The sequence below is a fragment of the Macaca thibetana genome, chromosome 3, assembly GCF_024542745.1.
Source record: "Macaca thibetana thibetana isolate TM-01 chromosome 3, ASM2454274v1, whole genome shotgun sequence".
Classification (NCBI taxonomy): domain Eukaryota; kingdom Metazoa; phylum Chordata; class Mammalia; order Primates; family Cercopithecidae; genus Macaca; species Macaca thibetana.
Genome location: NC_065580.1, coordinates 160,600,364 through 160,615,976, shown reverse-complemented (window position 1 = coordinate 160,615,976; position 15,613 = coordinate 160,600,364). Strand labels below are relative to the sequence as shown.

Sequence of the window (15,613 nt, the reverse complement as noted above, 5' to 3'; positions counted from 1 at the left end):
CATGAGGTCCCACCCATGCGGGGGGCGGGGCCTGCGGCGCGCGGGAAGCGGCGCGCGCTGCGCGGGAGGTGACGGCGCCTCTGACCGTCCGGGTTCCTGCAGGTACGGCTTCCCGGGGCTGGCCCGGGCGGCTCCGCGGCTCTTTTGGTCGGGTCGATCTGGAGCCAGAGGCCCTCGCCCAGGGCCTGGGGCCCGGGATAGCTCCGGAGGGCGCGCGTTCGGGCGGCGGGGCCCCGTCCACCCCCGGCCCCGCGCGGCCTCCTCCCGGCGGCCTCTGTCCCAGCTTCCCGGGCCCAGCGCCCGGTCCCTGGGAAAGGCGGGGTTCTGCTCTCGCCCCGCCGCCCCGGTCCCCTACCCCGTTTGCCCCCCTCTTCCGGGAGGCCCCTCCCGGGGCGGGCCCCTACCTGGGCTCTCAGGGCGCGCCCCTAGACCCTACTAAGCGGGGACAGGCCGTGCAGATGGCCGGGGCCCCTAGGTAGCCTCTACCTGGATGTTTGGTTTTGCTTTTCTGGACGTAGCGTCGTATCATAAACTTGTGGATGTCAGGACCCAGCGAAGCATTTTAGGTGGAGCTAGCAAGGTGTTCTTGTCAGATGGCAACGTTAACATCCTTTCCCAATGCAGTGTGCATTTTAAATGGCTCCTGCCCTATTCAGCGCTCAGTAACCCTTCGCTGCTGCTAACACTGTTGTTTAATCCATCACCAGCATTTTGCAGCTTTCCTCCGTCTTGAAGTAGAACGGTGCCCGAGAAACGTTTTGCCCCTTCAAGACTCAGGAGGATGAAAGTCATCACTTGTGAAATAGCCTGGCACAACAAGGAGCCCGTGTACAGCCTGGACTTCCAGCATGGGGCGGCCGGGAGGATCCACAGACTAGCGTCTGCGGGCGTGGACACCGCTGTCAGGGTAAACTGGGGCAGAGATAGCCATCTGGGAACACTGCTTGAAGCAATAGTTTTCATTCTTTTATTTAAAACCAATGTCGGCTGGGCGCGGTGGCTCACGCCTGCAATCCCAGTGCTTTGGGAGGCTGAGGTAAGAGGATCACTTAAGTCCAGGAGTTCGAGACCAGCCTGGGCAACATAGCCAGAAATGAAAAAGTAGCAGGACGTGGCGGTGTGCAGCTGTAGGCCCAGCTACTTGGGAGGTTGAGGTGAGAGGATCGCTTGAGCCTTGGAGTTTGAAGCGAGCAACCATCACTCCACTGCACTCTAGCCTGGGTGACACAGCCAGACCCTTCTCTTAAGTAAATGAATGAATGAATTGAACATATGTCAACAAATTCAAACTACTCTGTCATCTAGCCCAGAATGCTAAATTTCCAGGGCCTGCGGTGAACAATGAAAGCAAAAGAGAGCTGCTTTTTTTTTTTTTTTTTGAGATGGAGTCTCGCTCTGTTGCCCAGGCGGGAGTGCAGTGGTGCAATCTCGACTTACTGCAACCTCTGCCTCCCAGGTTCAAGCTATTCTCTTGCCTCAGCCTCCCAAGTAACTGGGACTACAGCCACTCATTACTACACCCGGCTAATTTTTGTATAAAGTAGAGATGGGGTTTCACCATGTTGGCCAGGCTGGGCTCGAACTCCTGACCTCAGGTAATCCACCCACCTTGGCCTCCCAAAGTGCTGGGATTACAGGCCTGAGCCACCATGCCCTGGCTCTGCTTTCTTATTTGATTCATTTTCCCTAGATTATTGTAACTGGACGTTCATTGTTTTGGGATTCTGATCCTGGTTCCTATTGGGTAACAAGTTGCTCTAGAAAGAAGGCGGAGGGGAACAGTAGACATTTATGTTTTAGATAGGGATTTCTTTCTGAAAATAAGCATAGTTTTTTTTTTTTTTTTTTTGAGACAGGGTCTTACTGTGTCGCCCAGGCTGGAATGCAGTGGCCTGATCTCGGCTCACTGCAGCCCTGACCTCCAGGGCTCAAGTGATCCTCCCACCTCAGCCTCCCGGGTAACTGGAACTACAGGCATGTGTCATCACACTTGGCTAATTTTTAAAATTTTCTGTAGAGACCAGGTCTCACTATGTTTCCAGGCTGGTCTTGAACTCCTGGCCTCAAGTGATTTACCCACCTTGGCCTCCTAAACTGCTAGGATTACAGTTGTGAGCCACCGCACCCAGCCCATAGTATTGTTTTAATACAAACAGTATAATATGTGCCCATTCTATGTTTTTCAAATGAATGTTTTGGTATTGACAGATCTGGAAGGTAGAAAAGGGACCAGATGGAAAAGCCATCGTGGAATTTTTGTCTAATCTTGCTCGTCATACCAAAGCTGTCAATGTCGTGCGTTTTTCTCCAACTGGGGAAATTTTAGCATCGGGAGGAGATGGTGAGTATTGCTGTTCTTCAGAGATTCTTTAGGCACCAGATAGATACCTGTGTGTCTCGTGTCAGATAGTGAGATTTGAGCTGAATATGCTTTTTTAGGAGGGGTGGGATAGAGTGTTGCTCTTATTCCCCAGGCTGGAGTGCAGTGGTGCAATCTCGACTCACTGCAACCTCCGCCTCCCGGGTTCGGGCGATTCTCCTGCCTCAGCCTCCCGAGTAGCTGGGATTATAGGCACCTGCCACCACGCCCGGCTAATTTTTTTTTTTTTTTTTTTTGTATTTTTAGTAGAGATGGGGTTTCATCATGTTGGCCAGGCTGATCTCGAACTCCTGACCTCAGGTGATCCACCTGCCTCGGCCTCCCAAATTGCTGGGATTACAGGCATGAGCCACCGGGCCTGGCCTGGATATGCTTTTTATTTCAGATATGGCCGACCTTCTCAATCTGTCATTTAGGTAGTTCAGTAAAATAATGTTCTAGGGAGTGCGGTAGAATCGGAGAGGGAGGACAGCAAGATGACACTGGGAACACCTGTTTGAAAACAGCTGCTTTCCTGCTAGGTCCCACTGGGCTCTTCCGAGACAAGATGGAGAGGCACTTACCTTTCCATCACATCCCAAGTAAGGCGGCTGTTCTGGTTTTGTTTGATTGTTAGTTTAATATCTGTGGTGATCAGAGTCAGTTCAGTGTCTCTGTATAATTAATTAATTGGCTTTAGGACTGCATTATTAATTAACTGCCTTTGGGAGTTTTTTTTTTTTTAAACCAGTCATCTTTTATTTGGGTTTTTTTTTTTTTTTTTTTTTTCTTGAGAGAGTCTCACTCTGTCACCCAGGATAGAGTGCAGTGCCACGATCTTGGCTTACTGAAACCTCCGCCTCCCGGGTTCAAGCGATTCTCCTGCCTCAGCCTCCCAAGTAGCTGGGATTACAGGCACCTGCCACCACCCCGGGCTAATTTTTGTATTTTTAGTAGAGATGGGGTTTTGCCATGTCGGCCAGGCTGGTCTTGAACTCCTGAGCTCAGGCAATCTGCCTGCCTCGGCCTCCCAAAGTGCTAGGATTACAGGCGTGAGCCACCGTGCCTGGGGTATTTGGGCATGAATTCTAAAGTGGGATATGAAAGAATTCAGCAATGGCCAAGTTCCTCATGGAGGGGTGCCATGCTCAGAAGCGCAGCATGCCTCCCACTGGCCCCTCTTCAATGGGCTCTGAGTAGCTGCTGGTGTTTGATCTCCCTGTAAGAAAACTAGTAGCTGAAAAGCACATAAGCTGCCAGCACTGTGGAAAGCCCCACGATGCTCCCCTTCCCCACAGTGACATACTTGTTGTAATACCCATAGTAGCCTCTGAAACGCTCCAGCAGTGCCCGTCGGGGTAAGATCCCACATCGGTACCCAGCTTGGCAGCTCCTCTGGTCTGACATCCATGCGTTTTCTCCCATTCCCTGCTGTGCCTGATGCTGCTTTGGAGGCCTGGTGTCTGCAGTGCCGGGCTGCTGGAGGGTGCTGGGGAGGGAGCATACCGGGAGTGTCGTTAATGAATGGTCTTGTGATTTGTGCTTACTTGTTTGGTGGGAATAGATTGATTCTTGTTTTCTGCCTGTGCTTAAATGGGATAAAACTATATGGAAAAAGTAAACCAGGCTGGGTGCGGTCGCTCACACTTGTTATAATCCCAGCACTTTGGGAGACCGAGGCAGGTGGATCACTGGGGTCAGGAGTTGGAGACCAGCCTGGCCAATATAGTGAGACCTTGTCTGTACTAAAAATACAAAAATTAGCTGGGCATGGTGGTGCACTCCTATAATCTTCGCTACCCGGGAGGCTGAGGCAGAGAATCGCTGGAACCTGGGAGGTGGAGTTTGCACTGAGCCAAGATAGGATCATTGCACTCCAGCCTGGGCAACAGAATGAGACTCTGTCTCAAAAAAAAACAAAAAGTAAACCTTCCTTTTTACCATACTTTGAAACAATCTAGAAACTATTACAAAATAAAACAGAAATCTAAAGTTTTATTTTTGCAGAAGGAGGAAAAGAGACCTGGTTGAGTTCAGTGCCATGATGCCCAGAGCGCATGACGGGGGTGGGTGGGTGTGTGTGTGTGTGTGTGTGTGTGTGTGTGTGTGTGTGTATGTGTGTGTGCACGCATGCACGCATGCTGATTTGTAGAGGGAAAGGTGGGGAGCAGGAGCGTCACCTAGGGGTGGCTGCCTGCTGTTTGCCCTGAGGTTGCACATGGCAGCCCCCATTTTCCAGAGTCCCTTGGCCTTGGAGGCCCAGAAACCTGCTGTTGTCAGCACACAGAGAGTGTTCATCCATCAGGGCCAATGGCATCTTAACCAAGCTCCCAGACTAATGTGTGCAACCAGGATTCCGGTTAACTTAGCATGGGAATGCAGGCTGGGTGCGGTGGCTCACGCCTATAATCCCAGCACTTTGGGAGGCTGAGGTGGGCAGATCACCTGAGGTCAGAAGTTCGAGACCAGCCTGACTAACATGGAGGAACCTCGTCTCCACTAAAAATACAAAATTAGCTGGGTGTGGTGGTACATGCCTGTAGTCCCAGCTATTCAGGAGGCTGAGACAGGAGAATCGCTTGAACCTGGGAGGCGAAGGTGGCGGTGAGCTGAGATTGTGCCATTGCACTCCAGCCTGGGCAACAAGTGTGAAACTCCATCTCAAAAAAAAAAAAAAAGGAATGGGAATGCGCATGTCCTCACAACCTCATTCATTCACTCTCCTGCTGTGCACATTTCTAAAGGAAGCCAAGGGATGGTCAGAAGGTTATGTGGTAATCGTGGAGTCAGAATGTGGAGAGTCATCGGACTCAGACAATGGGTGACCTCGGGCTAAAGTACCTGATATGTCTATAATGATTAATAGCTGACACTTCCATGGGGCTTACTATTTGCCAGCCGTTGTGTTGTAAGTGCGTTATACACATTGACCAATTTAATCCTCACAACAGCCTGTGAGGTAGATATATTGTTTTCCCCATTTTTGAGACAGGGTCTTGCTCTGTCACTCAGGCTAGAGCACAGTGGCAAGATCAGGACTCACTGCAGCCTCTACCTCCCGGACTCAAGTGATCCTCCCACCTCAACCTCCTGTGTGGTGGGACCACAGGTGTGTGCCGCCACACCTGGCTAATGTTTTTGGTTTTTAGTAGAGACAAGGTCTTGCTGTCTTGCCCAGGCTGGTCTTGAGCTCCTGGGCTAAAACAACCCTTCCGTCTCAGCCTCCCAAAGTGCTGGCATTACAGGCGTGAGCCACCCCACCCTGCCTATTGTCCCCACTTACAGGTGAGGAAACTGAGACATCAAGATGCTCAGTGACTTGCTGAAGGTTTCTCAGCAGGAACATTTGCCAACCCCTGCACTAGGGGTTCTTTGCTGTTTTGTTTTTCTGTTCGGCTATTTATAGATTATGCCTTCAGTTTTGTTAATGTAGCCAGTGTCATTTTGCAGTGGCATTTTGCTGGCCTAGGACCCTTCTGTTTCAGGTGATTTTGTATAGCTCTGATCTATTATGAATTTAATTTTGGAGTTTTAGCTGAGAAGGCAACCCTACTTTCCCTGTTGAAATGCTTGGAAGTAAATCATCGTGGCCATGGTGTCCACTGAACAACATAAATGTTGTTTTAATGCCCTAAAAATCCTGATGTGCGGCTCATTCTTTTGTATTTTTAGTAGAGACAGTTATCCAGGATGGTCCCGGGAGGCGGAGGTTGCAGTGAGCCAAGATCGTGCCACTGCACTCCAGCCTGGGCGACAGAGCGAGACTCCGTCTCAAAAATAAATACATACATAAATAAAAATCCTGACATGAAGGAGTGTGGGTGAGGCGTGGATCACTGTAATTGAATCGCCCCGCAGATGCCGTCATCCTGTTGTGGAAGGTGAATGATAACAAGGAGCCGGAGCAGATCGCTTTTCAGGATGAGGACGAGGCCCAGCTGAACAAGGAGAACTGGACAGTTGTGAAGACTCTGCGGTAACTTGGGAGGGACCCTGGCAGTGATCTCTCTTTACTCTGAGCGCATTAAATGGAATATACATTTTGACTTTTTTTGGGTGTGTTTCTTTTGAGATAGGGTCTCATTGTCACCCAGGCTGGAGTGCTGTACTGTGATCACAGTACCCTGCAGCCTTGACTTCCCGGGCTCAAGTGATCCTCTCACCTCCCAAATAGCTGGGACTACAGGCACATGCCACCACACCCTGCTAATTTTTACATATTTTGTAGAGATGGGGTCTCACTGTGTTGCCCAGGCTGGTCTAATTTAGAAGTTTTATTTATGTGAAACAGTCCTAAGACAATAGTTTTAAAGGATGAAAGCATAATTAAAATGGATTTTCTTAGTTTCTCCTATGAATTTTTCTCAGTAAAAAGGATTCAATTTTAAAGATACAGCTATCCTTTTTTTTTTTTTTTTAAGATGGAGTTTCGCTCTTGTTGCTCAGGCTGGTCTCAAACTCCTGACCTCAGGTGATCCACCCACCTCAGCCTCCCAAAGTGCTGGGATTACAGGCGTGAGCCACCACGCCTGGCGAGATACAGTAATCCTTGAAAGTAGTTTTTTATAGCTAATATAGTGCCAGTGGAAATTTTGGAATCTCATTTTATGCATAGTTCTGGAGCTTGCCCTTATATTTTTGATAACTTGTCCTTTTTTGAGTTAATAATTGTTTTTTGTTTTGTTTTGTTTTTTAGATGGAGTCTCACTCTGTCGTGTGGGCTGGAGTGCAGTGGCATGATCTCAGCTCACTGCAATCTCCACCTCCTGGTTTCAGGGGATTCTCCTGCCTTAGCCCCCAAGTAGCAGGGACTACTACAGGTGTGCGCCACCATGCCTGGCTTTTTTTTTGGCTAATTTTTTTTTTTTTTTTTTTTTTTTTTTTTTTGAGACAGAGTCTCACTCTGTCGCCAGGCTGGAGTGTAGTGGCACAATCTCAGCTCACTGCAATCTCCGCCTCCGAGGTTCAAGTGATTCCCCTGCCTCAGCCTCCCGAGTAGCTGTGTCTACAGGTGTGTACCACTGCACCCAGCTAATTTTTTGTATTTTAGTAGAGATGGAGTTTCACCATGTTGGCCAGGATGGTCTCGATCTCCTGACCTCGTGATCTGTCTGCCTTGGCCTCCCAAAGTGCTGGGATTACAGGCGTGAGCCACCGCACCTGGCTGATTTTTGTATTTGGAGTAGAGATGGGGTTTTACCGTGTTAGCCAGGCTGGCCCTGAACTCCTGACCACAGGCAGTCTGCCTACCTCGGCCTCCCAAAGTGCTGGGATTACAGTTGTAAGCTGCTATACCTGGGGAGTAATTGCTTTTTTCCTCTTTGTTTTTGGATTCTAGGGGCCACTTAGAAGATGTGTATGATATTTGCTGGGCAACTGATGGGAATTTAATGGCTTCTGCCTCTGTGGATAACACAGCCATCATATGGGATGTCAATAAAGGTAAACTATATGTTTTTGTTATTAGCAGGAAGAAATATTCTAAGCATCTATAAAAGCCTAAAAGCCTAACTTGCTTTAACTTTTTTTTTTTTTTTTTGAGACAGGGTCTCGCTTTGCCGCCCAGGCTGGAGTGCAGTGGTAAGATCTCGGTTCACTGCAACCTCCACTTACTAGGTTCAAGCGATCCTCCTGCCTCAGTCTCCTAAGTAGCTGGGACTACAGGCATGTACCACCACACCCAGCTAATTTTTGTATTTTTAGTAGAGACAGGGTTTCATCATGTTGGCCAGGCTGGTCTCAAACTCCTAACCTCAGGTGATCTGCCCACGTCGGCCTCCCAAAGTGCTGGGATTACAGGCATGACCCATCGCTCCTGGGCTTAACTTACCTTAACTTTATTTTTTATTTTTGTTTTTTTGAAAACAGAGTTTTGCTCTTGTTGTCCAGGCTGGAGTGCAGTGGCACAATCTTGGCTCACTGAAACCTCCACCTCCTGGGTTCAAGCAATTCTCCTGCCTCAGCATCCCGAGTAGCTGGGACTACAGGTGTCTGTCCCCAGGCCCGGCTAATTTTTGTATCATTAATAGAGACGGGGTTTCACCATTGGCCAGTCTGGTCTCAATCTCCTGACCTCAGGTGATCTACCTGCCTCGGCCTCCCAAAGTGCTGGGATTACAGTCATGAGCCACCATACCCGGCGTACTTGCTTTAACTTTAAAAGCAACACAAAAAATTGTTTTAGTGAACTAGAGCAGGTGGTTGGCTCAACAGGATAGGGTTTAGTCCCATATGCCATGGATTGTCAGAGGGTAAGAGGCTTAGTAGTGGTGCTGCAAGTTACTGATACTGAGGCCAGGCAAATCCCACATGGTGGGGCCAGCAGATAAGATGACAGGCCCGAGCCCTGCCTTTATGGAGGTTAGGATCTCGGAAAGATTAACAAGTCACTTATAATTTATAGGGCATTGCATGCTAGTTGATGGAGTAGGTGGGATCAGGTTTCCATTTTAGAAGATCAAGGAAAGCCAGGGACATTCTGTTCTCCAGCTGGGGAGACAGTGGACATGTGAAAAGTTATAGTGGTGTAAAAATAGCTGTGAAATGCCAAAAGCAAGTAGTGGCTAACTCCTAACCATTTTTATCTCCCGCCATCCTTTACTCAAACTTTGTTTTCTCCCAAACCTCTTCCTGCCAATTCTACAACTCAAGTACCTGGGTAAGGAGTTGTTATTGGCTGCCCCTGCAGCACTGTGTCAGCCCAGTTCTCATCAGCCTATAAAAATTGTTGCTCTTTTTAGTTCCGTGCTGTCCAGCCAAGCCATCCTCCATCCTCCATTCTGTCTTGTTTCATGTTTTTTTTTTTTTTTTGGGATGGAGTCTCCTTCAGTCGCCCAGGCTGGAGTGCAGTGGTGCGATCTCCGCTCACTGCAACCTCCGCCTCCCAGGTTCAACAATTCTGCCTCAGCCCTCAAAGTAGCTGGGATTACAGGCGCCCCCCCACCCCAGCTGATTTTTGTATTTTTAGTAGAAATGGGGTTTCCCCATGTTGGCCAGGCTGGTCTTGAACTCCTGACTTCAAGTGATTTGCCTGCGTCAGCCTTCCAAAGTGCTGGGATTACAGGCGTGAGCCAGGATTTTAGGTTTTACCATAAGTGTGATGGGTTGTTACTGAACCTCACCAAAAACCTCAAAAAAAAAGAATGACTTGTCAGGCACAGTGGCTCACACCTATAATCCCAGCACTTTGGGAGGACTGTGGAAGCCTAGGAGTTAAGACCAGCATGGGCAACATGGCAAAAACCTCTCTCTACCAAAAAAAATGCAAAAATGAGCTGGATGTGGTAGTACATGCCTATAGTCCCGGCTACTAGGGCTGCTGAGTCTCTTGAGCCTGGGAAGTTGAGGCTGCAGTGAACTCTGATGGCACCACTGCACTCCAGCCTGAGCAACAGAACCAGACCCTGTTTCAAAAAAAAAAAAACAAAAAACAAAAAGGAATCGCCAAAGCTTCATAACTCCCTTGTCTTTTCGTAACTCCCTTGTCTTTTTATGCAGGCAATCTCTGTGTGCTAAATATTTTCCCCAGAGCCCCTTGTTCATCCCTGCTCACACTGTCTGCTCTGTGATGAGGAGGGCCCTCATCTCTCTCTTGGTCTACTCTGTCACCTCCTAACTAGCAACCCTCTTTGTCATCTTCTAAACCTGTTTCACCTTTAAAATGCAGGTGACTCCTCAGCTCGAATGCCCACAGCCTTTTCCTTACACACAAGGTCTCTGTAACACTTCTCGTTTCCTCCTTATCTTCTGTTCTTGGCCCTCCTGTGTGCCCATTAGCAGTTCTCAGCTGCCTCTCACTGCTCCATATTCTCTTCACTAAGGTGTCTTAACCCGGGGATTCCCTGACGATACCTTCTTCCACCCTTCATCTCCTCTTCATCCTGCCTGACCTGGGGAACTGAACTTAGATCTTCTCAGACCCTCTGCCCTGTGCTGTCAGCTCCCCTCCCCGGGTCCACGTGTGTGATGCTTGCCTGTTGATGGGTCTGTCTGATCTGTGAGCTCCCTGAGGGTGGGGACTGCATGAAGTCATCTTTGTGGCCCCAGAGCCTGACACGGGGTTCAGTACGGAGTCCCTCACTTACTGCCTGCTGAGTGATGCATGGTAAAGGGAATAATATTTAAGTCATAGTTTATACTATTTGGGCTCAAATAGGTTTTGATAATGCTGTTTCGGTATGTGTGTTTTTTTGTAGGACAAAAGATATCAATTTTTAATGAACATAAAAGTTATGTCCAAGGAGTAACCTGGGACCCTTTGGGTCAATATGTGGCTACTCTGAGCTGTGACAGGTAAATTTAGCTTTAGCATTTACTTGGAATTTCTTTGTATTTACTTGTAATTTTCTGAAGAGAGGTATTTATTGCCACTTAACCAAGATTTATCATAGTCTAGCTTTGATTCTTTTGTTCTTGTTTTCATACTCATTCTTACAACATAATCAGAAATTGGAAATTAATTAGGACAAGTGCCTTCCACGAAGTTTGTACTTAGTAAATCTTTTTTTTTTTTTTTTTTTTTCTTTAGACAGAGTCTCACTCTGTCACCCAGGCAGGTGTTGTGGCACAGTCTCATAATCTCAGCTCACTGCAACCTCTGCCTCCTGGTTTCAAGCGATTCTCCTGTCTCAGCTTCCCTAGTAGCTGGGATTACAGGCACATGCCACCATGCCCAGTTAATTTTTGTATTTTTAGTAGAGACAGGGTTTCACCATGTTGGTCAGGCTGTTCTCAAACCCCTAACCTCAAATGATCTGCCCGCCTTTGCCAATATGCTGGGATTACAGGCATGAGCCATCACACCTGGCCCTGAACTTAGTAAATCTTTATTATTATTACTATTTTTTTTTTGAGAGAGAGGCTCACTGTGTCACCCAGGCTGGAGTGCAGTGGCGCAATCACAGCTCATTGCAGCCTTGACCTCCTGGGCTCAAGCAATCCTCGTACTTCAGCCCCCCAAGTAACTGGGACTACAGTTGTGCACCACCACACCCGGCTACTTTTTGTATTTTTTGTAAAGATGGGATTTTGCCATGTTGCTGAGGCTGTTCCTGAACTGTTGAGCTCAAGCCATCTGTCTGCCTTGGCCACCCAAAGTGCTAAGATTACAGGTGTGCTACAGTGATTTTTATTTTTATTTTTATTTTTTAATTGTTTTTTGAGACAGAGTATCACTCTGTCCCTTAGGCTGGAGTGCAGGAGTGCGATCTCAGCTCACTGTAACCTCCACCTCTGAGATTCAAGCGATTTTCCTGCCTCAGCCTCCTGAGTAGCTGGATTACAAGCATGTGCCACCATGCCTGGCTAATTTTTGTATTTTTAGTAGAGACAGAGTTTCACCACATTAACCATGATGGTCTGAAACTCCTGACCTCGGGTGACCTGCCCGCTTCGGCCTCCCAAAGTGCTGGAATTACAGGCGTGAGCCACCTCGCCAAGCCCAGTGATTTTAATGACTCCATTTAAATCGATATAAAAATAAACTATTTTTGTCCTTTCTGAAAAGAAGTCTTGTTGCTGTGTTTACTGGCATAATTGCATTTAATTGTATTGTTGGAATAAATATTTTAAAAATGAGGAGTGCCTCCTATATTACTTAATAGTCCTTTTGGATATTTATCTAACTACTTTTAATTAAAACAAATTGAATATAAGATGGCCTTGTAATAAAAGTGGTAGGGAGGAGTTAGTGTTTATTTTTCATAGAATTTCCTGTTGTATTCTAAATACCATTTATTTTCTGATAAGTGTGTTTTATTCAGACAGTCATCAGTAAAACAATCTGATTAGCTAGTGGGAGTAATGTGACTTACCAAAATTTTTTTTTTTTTTTTTTTTTTTTTTTTTTTGAGACAGAGGCTCGCTCTGTTGCCCAGGCTGGAGTGCAGTGGCATGATCTCGGCTCACTGCAACCTCTGCCTCCTGGGTTCAAGTGATTCTCCTGCCTCAGCCTCCCGAGTAGCGGGGATTACAGGCGCCCACCACCACACCCGGCTACTTTTTTGTATTTTTGGTAGAGATGGGGTTTCACCATATTGGCCAGGCTGGTCTCAAACTCCTGACCTCAAGTGATCCACCCGCCTCTGCCTCCCAAAGTGTAGGGATTATAGGCGTGAGCCTCTGCGCCCAGCCTGTGATATCCTTTAGGTTGTTAATGCTTGCTTCCTTCTTCATTACCCAGTTGTGAATATCATGGGTAAAGGCTTTTGCAGACTGAAAGTTGCTGAGGTGGTGATAGGCTGTTGGTAATAAGTTGTTTCTGTGTGAAGCATAATTCATTTACTACAAGTGGTAAATCAGACATGTTCCTTCTTCAGGGTGCTGCGAGTGTACAGTATGCAGAAGAAGCGTGTGGCTTTTAATGTTTCGAAGATGCTGTCTGGAATAGGTGCTGAAGGAGAGGTATAAAATATTTTGCTATTCTTTTTCAGCAGCGCTTTAACTGAGACTTAGGAAGTCTTGAGCTCCTCCCATACCCTTGCGGCCAAATCACTGGTCTCAAGGAGCCGATTCCTGAACTACAATAAGGTTTCCTTTTGGACAGTCAAGGCTCAGTTACTGTGGTGGGCTAGTCTGTATGGAAATGGGGACATCTGGAGCCCAGGGGAGAGCCACTGATGGAGGATAGGACAGTGATTTTCCACCCTGGCTGCACCATGGAATCACCTGGGAAGAATTACAAATATGGTTGCTGGCCGGGTGCGGTGGCTCATGACTGGAATCCCAGCACTTTGGGAGACTGAGGCGGGTGGATCACTTGAGGTCAGGAGTTTGAGACCAACCTGGCCAACATGGCCAAACCCCATCTCAATGAATTACAAAGATTAGCCAGGTATGGTAGTGCAGGCCTGTAATCCCAGCTACTAGGGAGGCCGAGGCATGAGAATCACTTGAACCTGGGAGGTGGAGGTCTCAGCAGTGAGCCAAGATCATGCCACTGCACTCTGGCCTGGGCGACAGAGCGAGACTCTATTTCAAAAATAAAATGAAATAAGGCTGGGCATGATGGCTCACGCCTATAATCCCAGCACTTTGGGAGGCTGAGGCGGGCAGATCACCTGAGGTCAGGAGATTGGGACCAACCTGGCCAACATGGTGAAACCCCATCTCTACAAAAAATATAAAGTTAGCCGGGCACATGCCTGTAATCCCAGCTACCCAGGAGGCTGAGGCAGGATAATTGCTTGAACCTGGGAGGTAGAGGTTGCAGTGAGCTGAGATCGCGCCATTGCACTCCAGCCTGGGTGACAAGAGCAAAACTCAGTCTCTAAATAAATAAATAAATAAAAATAAAATAAAAATAAAAATATGGATGCCATGGCCCCAGCCTCAGTGGCGTGATTCACTTGGCTGGAGCTAAGCAGGGCCTCCGTGATTCTCAGGTGTAGCAAGGGCTGGTCACTACTGGTCTGGGAAGATCCCTACACGAGGCAACAGAAGACAGGCAGGTCAAGCGTTGGATCTGTCTGGCAGCAGGCAGTTTACTGTCTTGGCAGGTAGGTAGAGAGCTTTGCTAGCAGACAGCAGAGACCCAGCCAAAACACTGGTATTTAGGAATAGAAAGGATTTTGACTTTGAAAGAATTGGCAAATGAAAATAAGACCCTATTTCTAAAGGAATCAAGGCTACTGAGGCAGGCAGCGAGGTGCAGGCGAGCAAGCTGGTTATTGGCTCCACACGGGGACAAGGTGCAAATGCACCCAAGGAACCAGGGTAAGGCAGTGTGGGCTGGACGCTGACAGGCACTGAGAGGTCACACCTGTGAAGTAAGAATAGTAATGCTGGCCAGGTGTGGTGGCTCATACCTGTAATCTCAGCACTTTGGGAGGCAGAGGTGGGCAGATCACCTGAGGTCAGGAGTTCGAGACTAGCCTGGCTGACATGGTGAAAACCTGTCTCTACTAAAAATACAGAAATTAGCTGGGCATAGTGGCGCATGCCTGTAGTCCCAGCTACTCTGGAGGCTAAGACAGGAGAATCACCTGAACCTGGGAGGTGGAGTTTGCAGTGAGCCGAGATTACGCCATTGCACTCCAGCCTGGGCAACAAGAGTGAAGCTCTGTCTCAAAAAATATATATATATAAAATATATATTTCTGTATATTATATAATATATATTATATATTTTATATATTATATATGATTTTTTATATGTTTGTATTTATATATTACATATATTTACATATTTTATATTACATATAAATAAATATATATTACATATATTTGAATATATAAATTCAATATATATGAATAGTAATGCCTGCTTCCTTGTAGTCTTAAGAATTAAATGCTTGTTTGTTGAGACAGTGTCTGGCTCTGTCACCCAGGCTGGACTGCAGTGACACGATCTTGGCTCACTGCAACCTTCAATTCCTGGGTTCAAGCGGTTCTCCTGCTTCAGCCTCCCGAGTAGCTGGGATTACAGGTGTGCGCCACCACACTTGGGTAATTTTTGTATTTTAGTAGAGATGGGGTTTTGTTATGTAGGCCAGGCTGGTCTCGAACTCCTGGACTCAAGTGATCCGCCTGCCTTGGCCTCCCAAAGTGCTGGGATTACAGGTGTGAGCCACCATGTCTGGCAAATGCTTGATGTTTATAAAATGTCAATAAATAGTAGTAAAAACTGTCCCACACAGGTGTTCAAGAAATGTTGTTTTAAAAGATTAATGGTTACCAGTTTAATAATCCACAATTTTCTTTTTTTAAAGGGTGCATTTATTAATAGCTGGATGTGGTGACATGTGCCTATAGTCCTAGCTACTCAGGAGGCTGAGAAGGGAGGATTGCTTTGAGCCCAGAAGTTCTAGGTTGCATTGACCTATGATTGCGCCACTGCATTTGAGCCTGGGTGACAGAATGAGACTGTCTCTAAAGAGTGCGTTCAGTTGGAAATTCTAAATGAATCCGCACAGATAGAAAGCAGAGGCCTCCTGGTCATCTTCCCAGTATCTCCCAGTCTCAAGCCCCAGACATGCCACTGTTGACCCTGTGGTTTGTGTTCTTAAGAGTTTTTAAAAATAATTTTAGAACACATAAAACACACATATATACATATAGCTTTACCTAACAAAAACATGTGGTCAGTTTTCATGAACGTTTACCCTTGCGGTATTGTCCAATTATCTGATTTGTAATGTTTCAGTTTCATTTATGATTATGTCAACAATAAATGACACTATGTAAAGAAAATCATAGGCACATACAGCAGTTGGGAAGCCTTTATTGTGAGTGTAAAGATTTGGAAAAATGTTTAAA

The 15,613-nt window shown here is 47.1% G+C and overlaps 1 protein-coding gene across 1 annotated transcript in view; it reads left to right on the top strand.

Annotated features, from left to right (window-relative positions):
* CHAF1B (chromatin assembly factor 1 subunit B) overlaps positions 1–15,613 on the top strand; it is a 29,373-nt gene continuing 13,760 nt past the window's right edge. The window contains exons 1-7 of the mRNA XM_050785749.1: positions 1–102; positions 708–907; positions 2,209–2,341; positions 6,218–6,335; positions 7,698–7,801; positions 10,555–10,651; positions 12,676–12,760. Coding sequence (XP_050641706.1) covers positions 782–907; positions 2,209–2,341; positions 6,218–6,335; positions 7,698–7,801; positions 10,555–10,651; positions 12,676–12,760 — 663 coding nt within the window. The 5' untranslated portion in view covers positions 1–102; positions 708–781. The remainder of the gene's footprint in view (positions 103–707; positions 908–2,208; positions 2,342–6,217; positions 6,336–7,697; positions 7,802–10,554; positions 10,652–12,675; positions 12,761–15,613) is intronic.